General features: G+C 36.2%; 1 protein-coding gene across 1 annotated transcript in view; it reads right to left on the bottom strand.

The window, feature by feature from the left end:
* RTTN (rotatin) overlaps positions 1-26,903 on the bottom strand; it is a 151,787-nt gene that overhangs the window by 114,776 nt on the left and 10,108 nt on the right. The window contains exons 8-11 of the mRNA XM_020282122.2: positions 24,210-24,375; positions 21,922-22,103; positions 19,226-19,341; positions 7,050-7,220 (exon numbers count right to left, since the gene is read on the bottom strand). Coding sequence (XP_020137711.2) covers positions 7,050-7,220; positions 19,226-19,341; positions 21,922-22,103; positions 24,210-24,375 — 635 coding nt within the window. The remainder of the gene's footprint in view (positions 1-7,049; positions 7,221-19,225; positions 19,342-21,921; positions 22,104-24,209; positions 24,376-26,903) is intronic.

Genomic DNA, 26,903 nt, shown 5'->3' with positions numbered 1-26,903 from the left:
CCCTTTAGTATAAAATCAACATGCCCAAAGGAAATGTATAAAACATTTTATAACTTTAATCAATGAATATAAAACTGAAATAACTGGGTTTTTTTAAATGTTTCTAGCTTTGTGACAAGATTCTAAGTATCAATTAAAGAAACAAAAAGGATTAAAATTTCAATGTTCAGAAAAAATCTTTTGACAGAGCTCACTATTATGGCTCAAATGCTGTTGCCTTTAGTAAAGTGAGTTTGGTCATGATTTATTTCATAGATAACCTATTTTAAAGATAATCACTAACGATGTGAAAGTCTAAGATTAAGAGCTGAATCACCTAAACAAGGATACCTTTAAATGAATAAAGTTGTCAAATGAATATCAGAAACTACAGAAATCAGATTGTTAGATTACAATGCATGAAAACACCCCAGACTAGTAAAAAGAATTTAGAAAAAAAATTAGAAAGTCAAGAGACATTTCATTATTCTGTGAAGAACTCTATTGTGGAGGAAAAAAGGAACTGAAAGAAACTAAATTACCTGATCATCTATTTTTCAGTCATTAGGCAATTATTAATCAGGCCCCTACTATGTTCCTCTACTATATACCAGGCACCACTCCAGATCCTGGACATACAGCAGGGAGCAAAACAAAACCTCTGCCCTCATGAAGTTGACATTCCCCTGGATAAAGCAGAAAGTAAACCAATAAAAAGGAAAGGAAAGGAAAGAGGAAAGGAAAGGAAAGGGGAAAGGAAAAAAGAAAGAAGAAAGGAAAAGGAAAAGGAAAAGGAAAAGAGGAAGGAAAGGAAAGGAAAGGAAAGGAAAGGAAAGGAAAGGAAAGGAAAGGAAAGGAAAGGAAAGGAAAGGAAAGGAAAGGAAAGGAAAGGAAAGGAAAGGAAAAAGGAAAGGAGAGGAGAGGAGAGAGGAGAGGAGAGGAGAGAGGAGAGGAGAGGAGAGGAGAGAGGAGAGGAGAGGGGAGAGGAGAGGAGAGGAGAGAGGAGAGGAGAGGAGAGAGGAGAGGAGAGGAGAGAGGAGAGGAGAGAGGAGAGGAGAGGGGAGAGGAGAGGAGAGGGGAGAGGAGAGGAGAGGGGAGAGGAGAGGAGAGGGGAGGGGAGAGGAGAGGAGAGGGGAGAGGAGAGAGGAGAGGAGAGGAGAGGAGAGGAGAGGAGAGGAGAGGAGAGGGGAGGAGAGGAGAGGAGAGGAGAGGGGAGGGGAGGGGAGGGGAGGGGAGGGGAGGGGAGGGGAGGGGAGAGGAGAGGAGAGGGGAGAGGGGAGGGGAGGGGAGAGGAGAGGAGAGGAGAGGAGAGGAGGAGAGGGAGAGGAGAGGAGAGAGGAGAGGAGAGGAGAGAGGAGAGGAGAGGAGAGGAGAGGAGAGGAGAGGAGAGGAGAGGAGAGAGGAGAGGAGAGGAGAGAGGAGAGGAGAGGGGAGAGGAGAGGGGAGAGGGGAGGGGAGGGGAGAGGAGAGGAGAGGAGAGAGGAGAGGAGAAAGGAGAGGAGAGGAGAGGAGAGGAGAGAGGAGAGAGGAGAGGAGAGAGGAGAGGAGAGGAGAGGAGAGGAGAGGAGAGGAGAGGAGAGGAGAGGAGAGGAGAGGAGAGGAGAGGAGAGGAGAGGAGAGGAGAGGAGAGGAGAGGAGAGGAGAGGAGAGGAGAGGAGAGGAGAGGAGGAATTAAACCAATATACTTCATAAGATGTCAGGTGTAGCTAGGAAATTTTTTAAAAATGGGATGGGAAATGGAGAAGGAATAGAGAAGGAATGGGGTGTGGAGGCAGGGAAATGCTACTACTTTAAAGCAGGAGGGGAAGACCTCTCCAGTAAGGTGCCACTGAAGTAGAGCCCCAGAAGGGTCAGAGGCCATGTGGATTTCTGGGTGACAGCATTCACAGAAGAAGGAACAAGTACAAAGGCTCAGAGATAGGGTGGTTTTGGTTGCAGGAAGCTGGTGTAGCTAGCACCGAGGGATAGCATCAGAGGAGAGTGGTGGGCCAGATCAGGTAAGGCTCTGTCTGGGTCATCCATTGTAAGGACTTGTTTGCTGATGAAAGCCACTGGAAGATTTCAAGCAAGTATCAAGATCAGTCTGTAGTGAACATATGGTAAAGTGCAAAAGTAGAAGCTGACAGACCAATAAGGCATTTACTGCAAATAATCCAGGCAAGATAGGATGGTGGGTTCAACTCAGGTAGTTCAGTTTCTGTATAGATATTCAAGGCAGAAACAACAAGTGTTGCTCAGGGATTAGATCTAGGTGTCACTGAAAGACAAGAATCAAGGCTGACTCTAAGGTTTTTGCCTGATCAACTATCAACTTAAAGAATAAAGTTGGCAGTCACTGAGATAGGGAAGATTATAGGAAGAACACACTTGTGAAGAAAAGCAAAGAATTGGTTTGAGACATGTTAAATTGGAAACATTTATTGTCATTCAAGTGAAGATGTCCAAAAGGACACTGAATACACACAAGTTTAGAATTCAGGTGGTATGTCTAGAAAGATAAATTTGGGAGGCATCAACAAACAGATGGCATTTCAAAATTTCAAACACGATGATATTTCATTAGGGCTACAGTTAGTCCTAGGGTTCTACTCCTTTAAGAGTTAGGAAGATAGGCCAGGTACAGTGGCTCATGCCTGTAATCCTGGTACTCTGGGAGGCTGAGGTGTGAGGGTCACTTGAGCTCATGAGGTCCAGGCCAGCCTGAGCAAGAGTGAGACACTGTCTCTACCTAAAAATAGAAAAATTAGCCAGGCCTGGTGGTGCGCACCTATATTACCAGCTACTTGGAAGGCTGAAGCCGGAGGATCGCTTGAGCCCAGGAGTTTGAGTCTGCAGTGAACTATGATGACACCACTGCATTCTACCCAGGGCAACAGAGAGAGACTAAAAAGTTAGGAAGTTAGGAAGATAAATAGGAATTAGCAAAGGAGATTTAGTGAGTCAGACACAGTGCTAAGATAGTAAATCCTAGTGGATCTAACTCCAAAGGCACTGTGTTCCAGTTTGAAAGAGATTTCTCTGACACTAGTGAGAAAATTAATAGCTGCTGTGAGAATTAAACAAGCATTAAGCAGGGTGTGCAGCATATAGGACTCAATAAATATTAATTTCTTTTCTTCTTTTCACCTCACCACTGAGGAATTCTGACATTTTCACTCTGCATACCCCTATTTGAAATTCTTATCTTAGCAATTCAAAGCGCCATGCTAAGGTCATAAACTTAATCCTTGCATGGCCCAATGGACTAACTACAATTTTAAGACAGTTGTCCTGCATATAGAAGCATTAGTCACATGTCATTTGGAACTAAAAGTGAAGATGTTCAGTGCAAATATATCACTTCTATTAGATAAAAAAGAGTCAACAACATCATCTCATGTGCATTAGCAGAGGAAGGGGTATATAATATTGTTTTCTCGAAATCCAGCCACTCCACAGCCACAGCATTATCTAAGGGTTTGTTAGAAATGCAGACTTGGGCCCCACCCTAGACCTGATGAGTCAGAATACGCAAGAATATCTCCAGGTAATCTTCAATCACTCAATTGCCTTCACCAAATCACTAGGATTCATACAAGAGCTATCCGGAAAGTATCCAGCCATGTAACCGCTCTTGTTATATTAACAATGGCTGGATACTTTCCAGACTGCCCTCGTTCAGCTCACCGAAAAGCCAAAGGCCTTGTGGTATAAATTCCTTAGCCTCAGTCTGCTTGGCTAATTGAGAAAGGGTAAGAGCAGTACCTAAGATGCTCGGTGCTTCTGATTCTAGCACAGGGCCAGTACTTTTCGCTCTCATTTCTGAGATGTTTCCCCAAATGAAATTACCTTCATTTGTTTTACCAATTTGGTTTATCCACCCAGAATATTTTTCACAAGATTACCAACACATCATTTTAACCTATACACAAGTATTCTTCAACATCATTTAAATCAACACATACCAGCTTTAAAACAGGCCTTTGAGAATATTTTGTCAAATTCAAGAAATATCTACATACATTCGTGTTCATTTTTCAACATTGAAATTATATATATGGTAAGTGGCAACTCAAAAAACCACTTCTAAGAAAACATTTCAGAGTCCAAATTGCACTTCAATTGCTGGTGGGCTAGCAACAGACAGAGGGCAGCATAACCTCACATTTATATAAGCCAAAGCAGAAATGTAGCAGCAGGGAAATAGTATTTTTGTCTGATCTTATTTTAAAACATTTAATTAATCAAAACAAATACAACCATCTATAAACAAATGCCTTAACTACAATCTCCTACAATGACCAAAACTGTTCTAACAAAGTTCCAAGATATTTAAAAGAACTACCAAAAATTAGATATTTGTTTTTAAAAATAATTACCTTCAAATAAAACACAGAAAATTAACTTTACGTTATACTAGCACTAAACTAAGTAAAATAACTTTTCTAGTTTGATTCCTGCCCAAATAAACACACAGATGAAGAAAAATAATCAAAAAAGCAATAAACTATATGATACAATTGATAAGTTTTCCATCAATATTTCAATCTATACATAGATCATTTATAATACTCAATAACAAGTTGTTGTAGAATCAGTAATTTTTCAGTTATATAATATTAAGTAAGACACCCATATTTTAAGTGCAATCTTTCATTGTTAACGCTTGTATCTTGGGAAATTACCACTCTTCAAAACAGAAAGTTACTTCAGAAACGTATGACTAATGAATAAAAGTTAAAAATTAACGCAAGTGATGTTATTTTCCCTAAAGTAAAATACAACATGGATAGATGATTGATTGACTGATAGACAGATAGATAAAAATGCAAGTTTGTTTTTTGTTTTTGGAGATACAGTCTCGCTCTGTCACCACAGCTAGAGTACAGTGGCATCATCATAGTTCACAGCAACCTCAAACTCCTAGGCTCAAGTGATCCTCCTGCCTCAGCCTCCCAGAGTGCTAGGATTATAGGTGTGAGCTACCACGTCCTGCCCAAAATACAATATTTAAAATTTAATGCTTAACTCTTGCTTTCCTAGATGATGTGGTAATATATTGCATACACAAGGGTTACTAGATAATGGATTTTGGACTATATGTTCTGCAGAATTCTACAGAACAAAATTGCAAATTGGTTAATAACTAAAGGCAACAAAAAGGCATAGGATATAGTTCTCTAGTTGTCCTAATGTCTTCTCTACCTCTATTTTAGTGTGCCACAAAACACTTGTGTAGGAACCATTTGAGATATTTTTATCACTAACATTCAGTCAGAGATAAAGTCTCACATTTGAAAATACAATAAGAAGATTTCAAAGAAATATTTACACCTATTAAAATCACCTTTAACATACATTCATGCAATAGTTTTCTATTTTGCAATAAAAATTAACAAATAAAAAAAATAACAAATTACTGCTATAAGCAACAACAGTGATGAATCTCAAAAAAAAAGTTGAGGAAGTACATATAATTCCATTTAAATAATATTCAAAAACAAGCAAACTTTTTTTTATCTATAGTGACATAAGTCAGGGTTTGGCTTGGGGAAGGAGAGAAAGGTAATGGAACCTATGGAATGCTAGTAATGTTCTATTTCCTGTTATGGGAGGTGGTCACTTTTTAAAGACCAATGCTTAAGAAAAAAAAGAGCTAGGCAAAAATAGAAAATTAGAAAAAAGAAAGTACTAGAATAAAGACTGGTACAGAAGAAAGTTTACTGCTATTAAGGACAGAAAAGCAGCTTTGTAAAAGATAATTAAAATAACATGTTAATCACAAAAAGAACTTCAAAAGGCAACTAAAACATGAATTCATATAATAAGTAACTCAAACTACAAATAGTGTTTAAACACTAAAACGAATTCCTAAATATCAAATATTAACTAGATGAGTCAAACACCAGGATATTTAGTACCACCAGACATATATTTCCTAAAATTCTTTTGATATACTGCCAAAATAACAATATTAAGCAATTCAGTTGCTGGCAGAAGGGAGGCAGACAAATAGGAAACTTCTAGACAAATGTACACCACCAAGAAAAAAAATCACGTAAGTTACTAAAATATATTACACATTAGTAATATACATAAAGAACAACAAATACAGGAAATAGGACAGTCACAAAGAACCAACTTAATCTGATCAATGCTTAGAAACTAAAGCATTTTTGACACTAATTTGAATAGACAAAGCAACAAGAAAAAGAACAGGTTACATGACATTAACATATGCCAACTATGAAATAATTTCTGAAGTACTTCTGGAAACTACTGTTTGTATTCCATGTGTCAAGGAACCTATGAAATGGTGAATGAGTAAAGAACTCTGGCAGCATGTACCTAGCTGCAGAGAAGAAAAACCTTGATTGTAATAATAAGAACCAAGACACTCCCTTGCAGAAATGAGATCATTAGGCTTTCAATGACTTCCATTCAATTAAAAGATATATCAAGTGTATCGATTACACGTGTGTGTGTGTGTGTGTGTGTGTGTGTGTGTGTACAAATAGCAAGTGTTTATCAGGCTTAATATTTGCTGAACACAGAGGTAGGTTTAATTGGGGAAAATGTATTAGTATAGAAGATATGATCCCTGCCATCAAAGTAATCTTAAAGTTATTAAATGAAACCAGGTAAGTCAAACATATACATGTATATAACTGATAAGTGCAAGTCTTGACTTTTACATAAGATTAAGCTCTATGAGGCCAATGACTAATTCTAACTTATTATATATAGCACCTAATACTGCTAGCCCACTGTAGGCAATCAATAAAATAAATTCGCTGAATAAACAAGTGAAGGAACAAATAATTGTACACAACTACAATATGATACATGCAATAAAAACAATTGCTATATTAAAAAATAATCTTCTATCAAATGATTTGTCAAAATCATTCAAAGTGTTAGCCTTTTTTCAATTTCTACATTTCCCATATAATATCTGTACCTACACTTAATTTAGAAAATTAAAGTCCAAAGCAGAATATCTTCACACTATCATATGATCAGAAGAAATTTACAACACAGCATTTATGTACAATATTCACTAAACGACAAAGCGGCATTACCTGCCTTACCTTTTCAACAGGTAGAAGCATTTGTAATAGTCGTACTGCAAACAGGGAAATGCTGATAAAGGCCATTCTGTGGTGCACGACCATCACTTCTGGTTGATCCAAGCTGATATTGCTCTTATGGTAGCACATGGTTTCTCCAAGGGACCCCAATACCAGGAGCAGTTTCTCTTTCTGAAAGCATTTAAAAAACAAAAAATATAGGAAAACAACAAATTTTAGGGGCCAGTATGCAAATGCACTGGCAACAGTTAAAAATATTATCTATCATTGAATAGTAAAACAAACCAAAACAAAAATTCATTCCTCTAAGATACCTAATACCTGCTGACAATAAAAAAGTATGGAAGATAAGCACACATGTTTTAAAAACTAAAAATTTTTAAGTATTTATGTATTTAATGTGATGAATCCCAAGTAATAATGAATAAAAAATAAAATACAAAAGCTTAATGAACCATAAATTCCTCATAGTTTCTAGTGCTTAATTGTTATAACTTGTAACATATGCATGTAAATATCTGATGAAGTATTTATAATGTTTACTATATACCTAACAGTGTCAGGCATAATGGGGAAAAAAAAGTCTTAGTAAAAGAGACATGATCCCTGTCCTCAAATTGATCCCAAAGTTACTAAAGAAATGAAACAAGGAAAATCAAACAATTAAAAAGCAAATTACATACCAAATTACATAAACGCTCTTCAGGTAATAAGAGGTTGTTTCAAATGGAAAATGTTCTGCCATCATAAATTTCTAAATAACTTACTACTTAAATAGAAATTATACCATTTAAATTGAAAGGTATACATAAATATAAAAGGAAGCATAGTAGACTGACTTGCAAGTCACAAAAATATAGACCAAAATATATCATAGATATACTGACATACTCCATAAACTAGCTGGTAAAAGGACAGCCTCGGTAAGACAGTACTGAAAAAGAAAGCACTGCAGTTCTTCATTTCTTGCTCTCAATTTTCCATTGAAAATATATGAAAACAAAAATGAGAAAAAACCTGCAAAGAACAAAAATCTAATATGTCAGAATTTTTAAAATCAAGGGTGAATATACAGGAAACACAACTAAAAGATATGAAGCCTGTAAAAATTACATAAAGGCTCAAAGCTACAATGAAATAGCAGTTCACGCCCCATAGAATGGTTATTACAAAAGAAAAATAAGAACAAAACAAAAACCACCAAAAAAAGACAAATATTGGCAAGGATGTGAAGAAATTGGAACCCTTTTACCCCTTTGTATTGTTGGTGGAAATGTAAAATGGTGCAGCCAATGTGGAAATGGCAATTTCTCCAAAAAATTAAACATAGAATTACCATGTGATCTAGCAAATTCCACTTCCAGGTATATACCCTAAAGAACTAAAAGCAAGTTCTCAAAGAGAGATTTGTACACATCCATGTTCATAGCAGCACTACTGACAATAGCCAAAATGGAGAAATAACGCAAGTGTCCGTTAACAGATGAGTGGATTAAGAAAATGTGGTATGTGGTATATATACACAAGAAAATATTGCCAGGTATGGTGGCTCACGCTTGCAATCTTAGCACTTTGGGAGGCCAAGGAGGGAGGATCACTTGAGGTCAGGAGTTCAAGACCACCCTGAGCAACACAGTGAGACCCTTTCTCTACAAAAAATATAAAAATTAAGGCCAGGCATGGTGACTCACGCCTGTAATCCTAGCACTCCGGGAGGCCAAGGCGGGGGTATCACTCAAGGTCAGAAGTTCGAAACCAGCCTGAGCAAGAGCGAAACTCCATCTCTATTAAAATAGAAAGAAATTAATTGGCCAACTAAAAATATATACAGAAAAAATTAGCCGGACATGGTGGCGCATGCCTATAGTCTCAGCTACTCGGGAGGCTAAGGCAGGAGGATCGCTTAAGCCCAGGAGTTTGAGGTTGCTGTGAGCTAGGCTGACGCCACAGCACTCTAGCCTGAGCAACAGAGACTGTGTCTCAAAAATAAATATAAAAATTATCTGGGCACGGTACACATGCCTGTAGTCCCAGCTACTTGGGAGGCTGAGGCAGAATTAGTTTAGCGCAGGAGTATGAGGCCTCAGCGAGCTATGATCATGCCACTGCCCTCATGTCCAGGCAACAAAGTGAGACAGTCTCCAAAAAAAAAGAAAAGAAAAGAAAATATTATTGAGCCTTAAAAAGAAATTAAATTCTGATGCCTGCTACAACATGGATGAACCTTTAAAACATTATAATAAGACACAAAAAGATACATACATGATTCCACTAATATGAGGTACCAGAGGCAGGGGAGGCAAAATGGGAAGTGATTGTTTAATGGGTCCAGAGTTTCAGTTTGAGCTGACAACGGTAATGGTTGAATAACAATGTGAATATAGTTAATGTCACTTAATTATACACTCAAAATAAGTTAAAATGGTAAATTTCATTATGTATATTTTACCACAATAAAATAATTACATAATGGGTAAATTATGTTTTGTTATTTATGTGGGTCATTTGATAAACTGCAGTTTTAACAGAAGTGAAAATAAAAGTATGATAATCACTATGGTTTTCCAAATCACTGTACAGGCGTCCTCAAACTACAGCCCACGGGCCACATGCAGCCCACCAAGCACATTTATCCGGCCTGCTGGGTGTTTTTGCCACCTCTGCCTGTCCTGCTTAGCAGCCAACTGGTCCCGGGGCCACAATGCGCATGTGTGGAATGTGTGCCGCACTCTCCAACGGCCCTCCAACGGTCTGAGGGCCTAGAAGGAAGACTAATGTATAAATCAATCAATCAATAAATAGATAGCAAAAGCTTCTGAGAGAAGAACAAGTATAACCATACTATAAAAAGTTTAAACTTCTAAATAAGGAATATGATTTCATACTGAAGTAAAAAAAAATTAAAAATTTATACATATAAACAATAAAAAGGTTAAAAATCTTATCTTTGTGATAAAAGGTTAAAAATTCCATGTATATTAGAATATAAACAAAAAAATCTAAGTAATATGAATAGTGAATAATTTAGAGCAAAAAATAATTAGATAAAGAGGGTAATTTTTCTACTGACGAAATTTATAATTAAGACTAAAGACCAGCTCTCTGGGAGGCTGAGGCAGGCGGATTGCTCGAGGTCAGGAGTTCGAAACCAGCCTGAGCAAGAGCGAAACCCCGTCTCTACTATAAATAGAAATTAATTGGCCAACTAATATATATACAAAAAATTAGCCGGGCATGGTGGCGAATGCCTGTAGTCCCAGCTACTTGGGAGGCTGAGGCAGGAGGATTGCTTGAGCCAGGAGTTTGAGATTGCTGTGAGCTAGGCTGACGCCACGGCACTCACTCTAGCCTGGGCGACAAAGTGAGACTCTGTCTCCAAAAAAAAAAAAAAAAAAAAAAGACTAAAGACCCAATAGAAATGAGTCTTGTGATCTGAATAACATATAATATGAAGCAAAACCTGTTACTGACATGGATTTACAGATTTAACTCAACCTTTTGGAACTTAATTAAAATGAATAGATTTGAACTTTCAACATTACAAACAATATAACTTCTCTTTAAGTTTCCAAGAAACTTGACAAAAACTAACCATATACTTAACTACAAAGAAACTTTAATTTATATGTAAGGCAATATCCTCTTAACTCCAAAAAACAAAAGAAAAAAAGTAATAAAAATTTAAACTAAAAGTGGAGCTGCCCTTACAAAATTAAAACAGCAAAACTAAAAAGCCCTAATATAAACAACTACTAGTATAAAGAAAACAAATCAGAAATACAGTTATAGTCTTATTATATTGACAGGTAATTCCTCTATATGGTATGTTCCCATTAAAATAATACTTTTATATATCTAATAGCATATCTCTATTATTCAAGATTAACTCTGACAATTCACAATTTAAATCAGTAAATACATTTAAGATCTGTGTCATAGGGCTTTTTCTGAAAGTCTTTTTACTTATAAAATTATTTCAAATAATCTTGCTAACTCTAATGATGGATTGAGTATGTCTCAAAAATAGCATAAAAAGGAAGTACTGTAAGGATCAGTTTTGCAATTTTCACTATTTCCAGCATTTCTTCTAAGCCAAAAGAAAAAGTGTTTTTTGAGTTTGTTTTTTTAATGTTTTAGGAAAGACAGATTTGAAAAACAATAACAACTAGCCCACAGTTTTAGTTCTTTGGGCTAAAGCTGTTTAAACAACAGCCCTAAGGGAATTGACTGGCGTGGAGGAAGGCCAGTTTTCAGAAGATATTTATAGCTTTTACAACAGAAGGTACAAAATTGAAATACTAAATTAGCAACATATTTTAAATATTTCCAATAAAACAAATTTTTATAGTACAAATACAGTTTCTCCACTATCTCTATATATAACAAGGGTTGTGGATTCCACAAGGCATCTGAAGGAAGTGACTGCAACGGGCTCTCCACCAGATGCTTCCACTGGCCCTTCCAGCTGCAGTCAGCCACTGCTCCTCATGCAAATCTCACCAGGCACTTCCCTGTTTAAGAGCAATCTGATCTTGCCTTCAGAGCAAAGGCCAAACTACTTGGCACTACCTCTAAAACCTCTACAAACGGACCCTCATTTAACCCACAGCCTCTCTCCACCACTTCCACCTCACATCTTACACTCGTGCTTGTGTTCAACCACCAGCCCTCCCCTTCACCACCTCTCAGAACTACCCATGTCCCCTTATTGTGGCTCATTCTCTTATTCTCTGAAAGATTAAAAAAAGCAAAAAACAAAACAAAAAAACTCCACCTTTATATGCTTGCCCAAATCATACTTATAATTTAAAACTCAGTTCGCTCGGATTTATGAAAAGCCTTCACTGAGATCCCAGGTTGGGAGTATTTTCAAAGCACCCTTGGCAATAAAACATAATGGTTATAAACACAGAATCTCAAGTGACCTTCAAAAGAAACTGCACCTCAGTTTCCTCATCTGTAAAATAACCCTGTAATATAACTTACAGGGTTATGATAACTAAATGACTTTGGAAATAGTGCCTGAAATACAGTAAGTGTTATATTTAAACTATCCTTAACTATTATTCCTCTATGCTTGTATCTCAGTTTTACTAGTGTTAAAGTATACCTCCAGCTGACAGACAAAATGCACTCACCATAGCTAACTGAGGTGGCTCAAAGGTAAAAGAGAACCAGGCAACCATGGCTGGGCAAGGGATAAGTCACCTACTCTACATTCTCAGAAAGATGTTGTAAAAGAGTCACAGAACCTCCCATTGTACAATCAAGCCAAACCAGTTCCTTTCCTCAGTGCCAATATAAACTGCAGCTAGAAACCCCCCTCACCCAACGGGCCATTTGGAAGAAACATCTGACAGAGACTTCTGGTTTGGGGCTTGGAAACCACCCAATCAGGGCTCAACTATTTTAACCAATCAGAAGTGGACAAGTCTGAATCCCTCATTTGCATAAACAGACCTGACTGAGAACCAAGGTGAGAACTTTCCCCTAAATAAGCCAGATCTTCCCTTTGTTCTTTGGAGAGCACACTTTCACTTGTACTGAAGGCTATGACTCCTCATCTGCAGATTGTTTTTTATAGAAAATAAAGCTCTCCTTCCCTGCCCCAACCCAGATCTCATGGTCTTTTGTTAACATTAATATCATATTAACAGTATCTATCACTCACAAGCATGAAAAGAACTACATCTTATTCATCTTATACCCCCAGTGCCTAGCATATGACAGGAATCAAATGTTTGGTGAGCTATTAACTGTCTTTGCAATGGTGGCAGTAGCAGGGAAGGCCTATGCTAATTAGAGATTCCACATCCCCAGTTATAAATACACTATCTGGTTCAACTATCCTTACTGAATCCTAACTGGATACAAAGCCCTTCTCTCTCCATTCTTTCACAAGTCTCTCAGTCCCACTTGAACTTCAACCAAAAATTCTACCAACATGCCCTAATAATCAAAGTTACCAGCTCGCAGCAGGTCAGATGGGAATTCAGAAGCAATGAATCATAAAGAAGAAAAACATCACTCTTCAATGGCTGCAATCACAGGAAGGACATAGAGAAGAAATGCAGAAAATGAACAGAAGACAGACCCAGTAGTCTGAGGTTATCTGGCATAAGTAAAGCTTCTTACTCCTTGAATCTAACTCAGCATGTAAATAAGGAAAAAACATACTTGATTTCACTGGAGGAAGGATGACATATGACATACATTAGGTCAACTTTTATATGTGCTTATCAATTTTTTAATTTTAACAAAATATTATAATAATTTTGGTAAAAATTCTTTTATTCACTTCAAGTGAAACAAAAATATTCAGTTTGGGAGAATTTCCTTTACTAACCTCAGCTTAACCAAACTGTGACAGAGCATTCCAGATATAATTGATGTCACTGACATTAGCATTATTTGAAATATCTAGAGATTTGATTATATGTTCTGAGGCAACTGGTAATAACACATTTTATTACTTTGTCTCGTTAATGACTCAACAAAAATGCTGCTTCTATCTTTCTTCTCAAAATTGGCAAAAGTGGGAACATTAAGAAATGTTACTTGTTTGCTTCTTTTAATACATAGCCAAAGGATAGAGATTTTTTTTTCTAGGAGGCATTTATTCTTTTTAAACAAGTAAATCAAATATAATTTCAAGCAGTACTGTTTTATTTAGCATTTCTAACATACCAATTGGCACTTGTACAACAGAATTAACCTTTAAAGTAAAAATAATTCATTGAATCATAAAAGATCAGCAGCCAAAAGTTAAAAGTGAATGACTAACTTTCACAGATAAATGTTTCGGCCAAGAAAATGTAAGTTAATTTAAGAAGCAACTGATAAAGCATTCCTCACACTTCTAAGGAAAAGCTCACTTGTTGAAAATCTGCAATATGTGAAAATCTCCAAAAAGTACTACAAAATAGTGTGATAACCTTAAGGACTGAAGAAAAACCAAGATTAACAACTATTATCGAAAACTGATGGACTTGAAAATATAAAGGTATACCTGTTATAAAATATATAATTTTTTGTTTCTCTATTTAAGAGGTTTGCGTTATTGAAAAAATAAAGTTTGCATTTTTTTCACACATGGATGTTGCTATTAAGTAAACATCGGTATTTTATCTATTTTTTATGTTCTGACCTCTATTCACAAGGATTTCAGACAGCCTGCAACAAAGTTTAATTAAATATAGACAGACCTAGATCAAAATAGCATAAAGAAAAAAAAAGTTTAGTAACTGTGAGAGTCAACATATATTTTTATGACTAATAAATTTTGATTCAATGCATAACAAGACAAGCAAAAAAGAAGGGAAGAAGGGAGGGAGGAGAAGAAAGACAGATAAACCAGACATTACCAATTCACATAAACAGAATAGACAGAATACCAATTCCCAAGGAAGGCAAGCTTATCATATGATAATTTCAAAATAAAAGATATAAAATGACACATGATTTATAGTATATTGAAGACATACTCTTGTAGTCTATAGATACCTTAAATATTATGTTATAAAAAAACATTCCTAAGGCCACTGTACATGTGTTGATTACTCATGCAAAATATTACTTATCAAAACACTTTTTGCAAAAAAAAAAAAAAGCTATACTTTCCAAAATTACCCTACTGAAATACAAACAGCAAAGAACAAGTCGTCCTTCGGATCTCTCCACATCTTGAATGATAACTTGAAAAATTCATCTTAAATTTTTACTCTAAATAAGCATACAGTTAAGCCCCTAATAACTAGTAGATAAGCCAGTTGCTTAAATGACATAATAAAAAGCCTTATATAAAACTTCCACTTCTGGCCATTAAGTAATAACAAGGATTGATCCTCTCCTTTCTAAGAAATCAACTAGAAAACTGCACAAAATACATTAAAAAATTATTGTTAGATATTGGACAGTAGAAAGTGCAGGACTGTGATGCCAGAGAGAAGGAAAATAAGCAATGAGAATGCTACTATATCTGAAACCAATTACTGTACAGCAAACAGGAAAGAGAAACCCAAAGAGTCTGACAATCTTGATGACTAAGGAGGTGAAGATGCTAGTGGAAGCTGAGATAGTTAGAAACTGTGGGACAGATATGCAAAGAAAGAGCTCCAGAAACCTAAAACAGATTCTATTTTATCCATGCTGAGATTAGGTGGCTCAGGTTACAGGAAGAAATTCCCACAAATGCAGGCCAAAAGGATCATTGAGATTTAAACTCAACAACTCCCAGGGCTCACCCAGGACAGTAAGAGATTCAAGCTTCAACCAGTCAGAGCAGAGAGTCATCACTAATCACATCAGACATTTAATAGAGGTCCCACGCTCCAGGAGTAGAATTTAACCCCAAGCAAATGTTCCTCCAGATTATAGTTTTTCAATTTCAAATTTTGCTTAAGATTGAAATATTGAGCCAAAAAATTCTTTTTTATGGAGAGTCATTATGGCTTTCATCCACTAAAAGCAAGTAGCACCTCCCCAGTTGTGAAAACCAAAAACAATTCCAGACATTGCCAAATGTCCTCTGGGGGGCAAAACTGCCCCCAATGGAAAACCACTATTCTAGACTCATTCTAACAAAATTTTAGAAGGACTTGATGAAGTGAAATTGCTCCACAAGTAACTTAATCACCTATAAGAATAGAACCCAACTTCCAAAAGGACAAAAAAAAAAAAAAAAAAAAAAAATCAAAACACTCAACAAGGTAACAGTCAAAATATCCAACATGGAATAAGATATTACTAAACCTACCAAATATCCAAAGACAGAGAAAAAAACTCAGACAAGGAAAAAGACCCAAAACTGAAATACTTAGATGTGGAAGTCCTATACACTGAAAACTTCAAAACATTGCTGTGACAAATTAAAGAGCTAAATAAGTGAAGACATATATATGGTATCCAGGTATCAGAAGAATCAATACTTATGTTAACATTTGATGTCAATTTTTCACAAATTGGTGTACAAATTCAACCCCATTCCATTCAAAATCACAGCAGACTTTTTTTGGAAAGAGTGACAAGATTCATGCTAGAAATACATAGGACCTAAAATAGCCAAAACAACTTGGAGAATGAAGAAAAAAGTTGAAGGACTTATTTATAGCATCTGATTTCAAGATTTCTTATAAGCTAAAATAATTAAGAGGAGTATTGGCATCAAAAGAGAAAATAGATCAATGGAATAGAGTCCAGAAATAAACCCATACATAGGCAGTTGGTAAGCAATTCAGGAAAGAAAGGATAGTCATTTGAACAAATAATGCTGAAAAGATTGTATACCCATAAGCAAAAAAAAGAAAAAGTTCATTCCTTACTTTGCACTATATACAAAAATTACCTCAAAATTAATTATAGAAGTAAATGTGAAACCCAAAACCATAACACTTCTAAAAAAAAATGTAGGAAACAATTTTAGTAACCCAGATTAGGCAAAGATTTCCTAGCTACAACATCAAAAGGATGATAAAAACAAAAAACAAAAAACCAAGAAACTCAACCTCATCAAAATTAAGAACTTTGCTCTTCAAAAAACTAAATGATCATCTCAATAGAAATAGAAAAGATTTAACAAAATATAATACCCATTCATGATAAAACCATTCAAAAATCTAGGAATACAGGGAACTTCCTGAACTTTATAAAGGAATCTATAAAATACAAAAGCCCTAGAGCTAATATCACATCTAATGGTGAAAGATTGAATGCTTCCCTTCTAAGATCAGGAAGGAGGCTCTCACCACATCTATTCAATATTGTACTGGAGGCTCTAGCCAGGGCAATTAGGCAGTAAAAAGAAATCAAAGGGCAACCAGATTAGGTAGAAAGAAATAAAACTGTCTTTATTCACAGATAACATGATCCGAAAACTGTTTTGATTCAGAGATAACATGATTCCATAGGTAGAAAATCAGAAGGAACCAAAAAAAAAAACCTACCAGAACTGGTAAGTTAAGCAAGCCCACGGAACAGAAGATCAATACACAAAAATCAACTATATTTCTATATACTAACAAAGAACAATCCAAAAAATTAAAGTTAAAAAACTGCCATTCACAATGGCATTAAAAAGAATAAAATACTTAGAAATAAGTTTAAAAAAAAAGTCCTAGACTTGTTCACTGGAAATTACAAAAGATGCTCAATATCATTAGTCACTAGAGAAATGCAAATTAAAACGCAATAAAACACTATTACGCATGCATTAGAATATTTTTTTTTAAAAAGTTTGGAGGGCCGGCGGTAGTAGCATGGGGAGGTGCTACATAATACACATTGAAGTTATAAAAGGAAGGTGTAAAACAGTGTATATATTACCTTTTATGTAAGATGGGAGGGGAGATAAGAATCTACATACTTATTTGCTTACATTTGGAAAAAAAAAGATAAAAATAGAAAAAAATAGCCATAAAATAAAAATGACTACCAATAAGGAAAATATCTTAAAGAGAACAGGATGGCAGGGAGACATCTCTGTGCTACATTTTTATGAGGAAAAAATTCCCAAAAGTAGGAGACAAACTGAAACAAATCTAATTGAATTGGTAACAAAGATAAGAATTCTTCCAAGTGGCTTTAAGGTATAATATTTTGACTGTATATTCTTAGTGAGATTAGTCTAGGTCAAAAAGAACTGCAAGGAAATCTTGGATTTCATTAGACTTGTTCATAGTGATATTTATATTGCTATTCTGAAACTATTCTATGTATGCTTAAGTTAAAAGCAAATAAGCAATTATACTGATATTGTGAGGAACTAAGACTTTGTACAAGCAAAGGTACAAGGATAAGAAATATAAGTTTAGGCCGGGCGCCGTGGCTCATGCCTGTAATCCTAGCACTCTGGGAGGCTGAGGCGGGCGGATTGCTTCAGGTCAGGAGTTCGAAACCAGCCTGAGCAAGAATGAGACCCATCTATACTATAAATAGAAATAAATTAATTAGCCAACTAATATACATATATATAAAATTAGACAGGCATGGTGGCGTTTGCCTGTAGTCCTAGCTACAGCTACTCGGAAGGCTGAGGCAGCAGGATCACTTGAGCCCAGGAGTTTTTTTTTTTTTTTTTTTTTTTGAGACAGAGTCTCGCTTTGTTGCCCAGGCTAGAGTGAGTGCCATGGTGTCAGCCTAGCTCACAGCAACCTCAAACTCCTGGGCTCAAGCGATCCTTCTGCCTCAGCCTCCCGAGTAGCTGGGACTACAGGCATGCGCCACCATGCCCGGCTAATTTTTTATATATATATCAGTTGGCCAATTAATTTCTTTCTATTTACAGTAGAGACGGGGTCTCGCTCTTGCTCAGGCTGGTTTTGAACTCCTGACCTCGAGCAATCCGCCCGCCTCGGCCTCCCAGAGAGCTAGGATTACAGGCGTGAGCCACCGTGCCCGGCCAAGAGCCCAGGAGTTCGAGGTTGCTGTGAGCTAGGCTGACACCACAGCATTCACTCTAGCCTAGAAAACAAAGCAAGACTCTGTCTCAAAAAAAAAGAAATATAAGTTTAAAAGGAGAGAACCAGCAATATCAACTCATGATTTTTTAAAACACATATTTCCTAGTTCTGTTACTAAAAGGAAAGAATGATAGCTATAAGCACCCCTAATGGCCTGTTCTTGATCTTGATATACCTTCCCCCATTAACCAGAACCTCTGGAGAAATGGCCTGTTCCAGACTATGTACAAAATTAGCCTGGGACATATTGTGTCAGAAAGAAAAAAAGCTTTCGAAGACTAATAAGACAATGAAACCAGCTTAAAAGAACCAAAATGATAGGCCGGGCGCGGTGGCTCACGCCTGTAATCCTAGCTCTCTGGGAGGCCGAGGCGGGCGGATTGCTCGAGGTCAGGAGTTCGAAACCAGCCTGAGCAAGAGCGAGACCCCGTCTCTACTATAAATAGAAAGAAATTAATTGGCCAACTAATATATATAAAAAAAAAAAATTAGCCGGGCATGGTGGTGCATGCCTGTAGTCCCAGCTACTTGGGAGGCTGAGGCAGGAGAATTGCTTGAGCCCAGGAGTTTGAGGTTGCTGTGAGCTAGGCTGACGCCACGGCACTCACTCTAGCCTAGGCAACAAAGCGAGACTCTGTCTCAAAAAAAAAATAGAACCAAAATGAAAGAAAAAAAACCTAATACTATTACCCATGTCCCAAAGAAAACAGTGATTCTCACCATATCTATAGCAAAAAGGCTGCTGTCATCCCAGACATCTGCTGAAAGTGCTTCACCAATAAGTATCAGATCTTCTGCAAGCAATTCTAGAACTCTTATTATCATTTGTCTACTACCTAGAAATACAAATAGGAGAAATTAAGAAAAAAAAGTTACTTAACTTTAAAATAATCAGCCAAATATTATACTGCTTAATCCTCTAGATAGTCATGCCACAAAATTCCTATTTCTCATTTTTTAAAAATGTTTTTAGAACTGCTTAAAGAGATGAAAAGGCAAATCACAATCTACAACCACCATTTAAGACTTCTGTTCCAATCATACTACTACTTGACTAAAACAAATCAAATGTGCTCCTAAGTGGGAAAGATACTCAAGAAAAGAATAGCCATAATTAACTAAAAACACAGTGAGATAGAGTAAAATAATTTTTCAAATTCAGAGACTATTCGTGTAACACGTAGTATGTGACAAAGCACCAGGTAAGTTTAGAAAATGCATTCTAATAATTTCTACTTAGTACCAGAAGGCTTAAACCTTGTCATAAATGAGTATTTTCCTACAGAGGAGTTTCTCAGGAAGCTAAGCTTGGACTGAAGCAACTACAGGAATAAATGTCCACGTTGGCCTTTGCTAAAGAAACTTTAAAAATCCCATGCGGGCCGGGCGCAGTGGCTTGTGCCTGTAATCCTAGTATTCTGGGAGGCCAAGGAGGATCACTTGAGCTCAGGAGTTCGAGATCAACCTACGCAAGAGCAAGACCCTGTCTCTACTAAAAACAAAAATATTAGCCAGGCATGATAGCACACCTGTAGTCCCAGCTACTCCAGAGGCTGAGGCAGGAGGATGGCTTGAGCCCAGGAGTTTGAGGATGCAGTGAGGTATGAGGAGGCCACTGTACTCTAGCCGGGCAACAGAGCGAGACTGTCTCAAAATAAATAAATAAATAAATTCCATCTGTACTTAACTCCAAAAAAATTCCAAAAGAAACTGTTGTCAGAGTCACATCCACCAGATGTCTCTTCTTTCCTCGTAGAGACAGAAAACAAAAGAATTCCACTCTCCCTGATTCTATGTAAACTGAACATTCAAACAAGACTTTCCTGTTTCATATCCCAAAAGTTAATTTCTAATGAATAAAAGTAAAGCAAACTGCTAGATCATAAGAATCTAGATTTATTTTTGCATTAAAACAGCTGGAGCAAGTTCCCTTAGAAATCTCTAATGATATTGAACAATTATAAATTATGCAATAATTTATCACTAAAGGGCAAGAGAACATTTAGAAATTTTTATGTACCAAGACATAGCTTTATAATTATCAATCTGACTTTTTACAGCAAATTAAGAAAAGGTTAAATGCAAGATCATTAAGTCTAAAACTGGTCTTCTCAGTACACAAAACAGATAAACATATATACTTTATGATGCCAAAGTTCAGATCTTCTTTCATTTCACATTATTAGTATATGAATTAATATATAGTCCTAACTCATAGAAGCAGTTATTCACTCAGTGAGAAGTAGGTACACAGTTTTCCTTGGGATAAAAACATTTTAAACACTTCCCAATACATACCTATCACCTCAAGCAGGCAAAAAATAGCTATAGGACTTAACCATTAACATGGGATACATTTTTCACTTTGCCAGTATAAACTAAAAAGGGAAAAACTTGCTTGTTTTGTATTCATATCTTGACAAGTTTATCAATTGCTAAAAATGTATAATTTTGAAAATAAAAGTCATTACTGCTTCCAGAACTGTCTTTACCTTGCGAAATGCTGTAATATTTAAAAGCATGGACTTTGGATTCAGAAAAACCTTGGTTCAAGTCCCTGCTCTAAGCTATTTCACTTTAAGTAAGTTTTTAAACTATTCTATACCTCAGTTCCCTCATATGTAAAAGTGGGGACAAAATCCTTCCACTGTTGGAAGACTAACATTTTAGTCTTAACATTTTAGTCTCACTGGTGTGAGAATATATGAAATAATGCACACAAAACCAAGCACAATAGCTGAACACAGTAGGAACTCAATACATGGTAACTTTTTTATTACTAGACTCTGGTAGACATAAGCCACATTATTATTGCTACCACACCTTAGTAAAATTGTAACTACATACCACTATATATTTCAGTACATCTCTTCAAATATACCTTGTACATCTAAGTAAAAATGTAACCCCAAAATATTTGTGGGTTTTTTAAAGAAAAACAAATTACTACAAAGGTAAGAATCCAGTTTTAGGGTTTTGTTTTTAACATGTGTCATGGCTTAAGTAAAAAATGAACAGGAAGAGTGCACAACTGAGAGCAAGTCAAAAAATTTCTTAAGGTCAAAAGCCAAAGATTTTTTTTATTCTGGTCTATTCATGCCAGTCTACCTTCTCTAATTTATTCCAGCTGCATTACATTGTCAGTGCTTACGTTTAAAATACCAAAACAAAAAGCAAAAGACTGTACCAATAAAAACCCACAAAATATAAGAGGATGCTCTATCTGAATAGCCTTCCAAGAATCCTTATTTAATTAAGAAATAATAAAGACCTTATTATGTTCTTAGAAATTAATAAGTAAATATAGATTCCAAAGGCCCTAACACAGAAGGGAATAAAAGAAAAATAAAGGTCCCAGAAAAAAATACAAAACCCACACGAATTGTATAAGAAGAACTACGATTTCAAAAACTAACCTGTTCTTAAGAGAGGAACTGCTGATTCCAGAATGGAGACACAGAACTGGGGAAGACTGAGTTGCTGGAACTGGAGTTCCAATATGTCTTCAGTTTCCAGCTCTGGCAGATCTATGTGTCCCATATCCAAAGGTGAATGGACAGATATCCTAGAGTTTATGTGAGCATGACTGCTACTTCCACTGTAAAATAAACAGATGATAAACCTTGCATATGGAAACAACCCTCAACAAATTTACAGCATATCTGCTGCCTGGCATATTAGAAGCCTCACACTAGTCACAACTCTATTGGTTCATGTCATAATTCTGGTCAGATCTATAGAAACCTCGACAAATTTATGAATTTAAATTCTATAAAAATGACTCAAAATTGTAAATGAAGCCAAAAATATACCTATATTTTGCTTTTCAAATTGATGATCTCAAAACATATCAACATTAATACTCATAACCCGTTCATTTATAAAAGAAAGCAAGCAGATTTATAGCAAAGCTTTCCTATAATCAACTGGTAAAAGCAAAACTAAACAGTTCATATAGTTTCCTAGATTTTCTGTGATTTTCACCAAATGTTCTAAGTAAGACAACATTAGTAATTGAAGGGTAGTCCCAGAGAAACATCATGAGAAATGTATATTTAGCATCATATAATTTTTTAAATGCACCCCCAAAATGGAACGTCCCACCTTCCTTGGGTTTTTTCATTAAAAAATTTTAATATTGGGTGTAAGGTGGTAAGGTGAGGATTAAAAAAATGATGTAGGCTAAAAAAGAGGCTTAAACCTCACATTTAGAAAGAATCTCAAAATTTTGACTTTTGATGTTATCTACAACTGAAGCTGAATCACAGAAATATGTTAATGCTACTGAACGCTTAAAACTCCCCAAATTTTATACCCATTTTGTCATTTCTTCAATTTCAAGACACCAAGCATCCCAAAATATGGAAATGACCTGGCTTCTCTCAAACTCTTGAAAGGCCCCATAAGGAAGCTGTTCACACTCAAGAGTGAAAACCTACAACATGTAACATACTAGAGAATGAGGCAGAAAGGCTTTAGAAGGGTAAAGAGAAAAATCATGATTGATGAACCAACTACAATATATGGACTAAGAGCACAGACTCTGCTATCATATTATTCAACCCCAGCTCTGCTCTTTACCAACTGTAATGCTCTTAACCTCTCTATGCCTTAGGTTTTTCTGTAAAATCATAATAATACCAATCTTATTATAGGGCTGTTACAAGGATGACCAAAGGAGACAAAAATACGCAAAGCACATGGCATAACATCATGGACTCAGCAAGCATGAATCGGTGTTACTTGTAGCAGTAGAAGCAGTACCACAAGAAAATAACCAAGCCAACAATGTTCATCTTACTAAATATTTTTTTAAATGACACTAAAGAATAAACTAATATGTTTTTAAGATGTTTATAGCCTAAGGATACGGTAACATACAAATACCATGCCAATTCCTTTAAGCAAAGTTGGTAAATGAAAATCTGTGTTTACACAAATAAATAAGATACCATAAATCATATGCCTTAAAGGAGTCCTTGTTTTCTAAAAATATTCTCTAATAATTCCTTTTAATAGTAAACATTTATGCATTTAAATTATGATTAGACTTACAAAAAATGTTGTTAAAATACATCAAAAATGTATCTATCATTTCAAGTTATGCTCTTAGACTACATCATGTTCCATTTATGGCTGGTAAAAACAACTTCAGTGGGTCAGAATCATCATTCCTTTTTAAATGAAGTAGAAAGGAACAGAAAGTATAATTCAGTGTGCAGATAGAACATGAAATCAGAGTACTATTTTGTGAATATTTTGTTTTGGTGGACAAAACACACATACACATAAAGAACATATGTTTGTATACTAAGTTGCAATGTAATATTTATTTATCCTTATGGACCATGGCAAAAAAAGTATGAGAGCCAGTGGTTTAACACAAGGCCTATATCTGTGGTAATATTTTTATAAAGAAGGCAGAGAAAAATAATGATCTCCCTCTGAAATTAACATGCACACAAGTTAACTGGGGCTTTTCTAATTTCCCAGAGACATCACCAACAGTCACCTAGAGCTGCGGTCCCCAGCCCCCGGGCCGTGGCCTGGTCCACGGCCTGTTAGGAACCGGACCACACATCACTGCCTGAGCTCCACCTTCCCCCTCCCCACAACACAGCCCCCGCACCCCACCCTGATCCCATGGAAAAATTGTCTTCCATGAAACTGGTCCCTGGTGCCAAAAAGGTTGGGGACTGCTGACCTAGAGGACACTGCATCCCAATCCTGCCCATCTCCTCTGAGTCGCTGGCCCGTGCGCCCAACCACAGAAGGCCGAGGGCTACTGCTTCCTGGAGAAGGATTCTGGGAATGATGAGTACCTCTTGCTTCATGACAATAAGACAAAGAAGAATTTTGGGAAACTGTGTCTGGGGAAAAAAAAAAAGAATAAAATTATCCCTTAGTAGAAACAGACTACTGATTATGTAGTAATTATGTGTCATTCTTCCAAGAAATTCACAAAATTAAGATAACAGAAATGCTTCTACAGGGGTAAAAATAAAAGTAAAGATAAACTTTTTCTGCAAGTATTCACTTAGCACATTTAGGTTTATATCTAACTGACCTGATTATATGGAATCTACTTGCCAACATTAAAGATTGCCAAACCAGAACAATAGTAGACCATATACTCCTCAGGCTACAGCTAAGAATCCCTACCTCAAACCATATGCAAAAGCTTAACTCAAAATGGATCAACAACCTAAACATAAAAGCTAAAACCATAAAGCTCTTAGCAAGAAATATAGGTGTAAATCTTCATGACCTTGGATTTGGCAATGATTCTTAAATATGACATCAAAAGCACAAACCAAAGAAAACACAGATAAATTGGACTTCATCAAAATTTAAAACTTTGGTGCATTGAAGAACATTATCAAGAAAGTATAGAGACAACTTACTGATGGAAAATATTTGCAAATGATATATCTAATAAGGGTTTAATATTCAGAATATACGAATAACTTCTAAAACTCAACAATAAAGAGATAAACAGGCCGGGCGCTGTGGCTCACGCCTGTAATCCTAGCTCTTGGGAGGCCGAGGCGGGCGGATTGCTCAAGGTCAGGAGTTCAAAACCAGCCTGAGCAAGAGCGAGACCCCGTCTCTACTATAAATAGAAAGAAATTAATTGGCCAACTGATATATATATAAAAAAAAAAATTAGCCGGGCATGGTGGCGCATGCCTGTAGTCCCAGCTACCCGGGAGGCTGAGGCAGAAGGATCACTCGAGCCCAGGAGTTTGAGGTTGCTGTGAGCTAGGCTGAAGCCACGGCACTCACTCTAGCCTGGGCAACAAAGCGAGACTCTGTCTCAAAAAAAAAAAAAAAAAAAAAAAAAAAAAAGAGATAAACAACCCAAGGGGCAAAGGACTTTAATAGACCTTTCTGCAAAAAGACCTATGAATGAATAAGCACACAAAAAGTTATTAGGGAATCCTTAGTCATTAATCATTTGTCTTCAGGGAAATGCAAATCAAAACCACAATGACATACCATTTCATAACTAATACGTGCTATGACAAAAAAAAAAAAGAAAAGAAAGAAAGAAATGAATGAGTGTTAATGAGGATGTGGAAAAATTGGAAGCCTTATATACTGCTGGTGGGAATGTATTATAAAATTGTGGAGCTGCTGTGGAAAACAGCTTGGTGGTTCCTCAAAAAGCTAAACATAAAATTGCCATATTACACAACATTCCACTCCTAAGTATATACCCAAGAGAACTGAAAACAGAAACTCAAACAGATACTTATATGCCAATGTTCACTGAAGCATTATTTTTCACAATAGCCAAAAGGTAGATACAACCCACATGCCCATCAACAAATGAGTGAATAAACAAAATGGAGGATACACATACAATGGAATATGACTCAGCCATAAAAAGGACTGAAGTTCTGACACATGCTACAATGTGGATAAAGGCTGAAAACATTACAAATAAAATAAACTAGAAATAAAAGGACAAATATTTTAAGATTCTACTTATATGAGAAACCTAGAATAGACAAATTCAGAGACAGAAAATAGATTAGAGGTTACCAGGGGAAATGGGGAGTCACTGCTTAATGATTACGGAGTTTCTGTCTAGGGTAATGAAAAATGTTTGGAAACAGAGAGTGGTGATAATTGCACAACATTGTACATGTAATTAATGCAACTATACTGTACACTTAAAAATGGTTATAATGATATATTTTATGTTTATATATATATATATGTATCCAAAATAAAAAAGAATTAGGTAGTAAAGGCATTTACAGAGAAAGAACTCTATAAGAACTTCTCACTGCACTTCAAAGAAAATATAAAATCCTTACAAAGATCTATAAGCCTCAATATACTCTGGCCCCTCCCTCCCTCTCCGATCTCACCGCATTGCCCCCCCTCCCAGCTTACTGCACTCCACTTTACAGGCTTTACTACTCAAGCACATCACTCTCATTGCTGCCCTAAGGCCTCTGACCTTCCCTGCAACACTCTTCATACAGCCCTTCAAGTGGATGGTTCCTTGTCACCCTTGAGGTCACCTCTTCTGAGAGCCTTTCCCTGATCATCCTACTTAAAGTAAGCTGTGTTTCCTTGATCATGTTCTGTCATCATGTCACCCTTTTTAGTTCCTTTGAGTACTTTTCCTTATCTCAAACAAATTTGATTTATTTATTACCTGTCCCCAGCTTTCTAAAATATAAGGGCTGGGATCTTATCTGTTTGTTCAGTGATACACTCCCTCCTGCCAAAGGCTAGAATATCAGCTGGCATATAGTAAGTGGTAAATATTTAATACATGAATAAATCTTCAGAGATAGCAACTATTTTTAGCAACATTAGAATTCTTTCTCTGTTGAAGTATGAGGTACCCAGAAGCTCTCTATTATCTGTCATTTGCAGA

The sequence above is a fragment of the Microcebus murinus genome, chromosome 17, assembly GCF_040939455.1.
Source record: "Microcebus murinus isolate Inina chromosome 17, M.murinus_Inina_mat1.0, whole genome shotgun sequence".
Classification (NCBI taxonomy): Eukaryota; Metazoa; Chordata; class Mammalia; order Primates; family Cheirogaleidae; genus Microcebus; species Microcebus murinus.
This window is presented reverse-complemented; position numbering and strand designations above follow the sequence as displayed.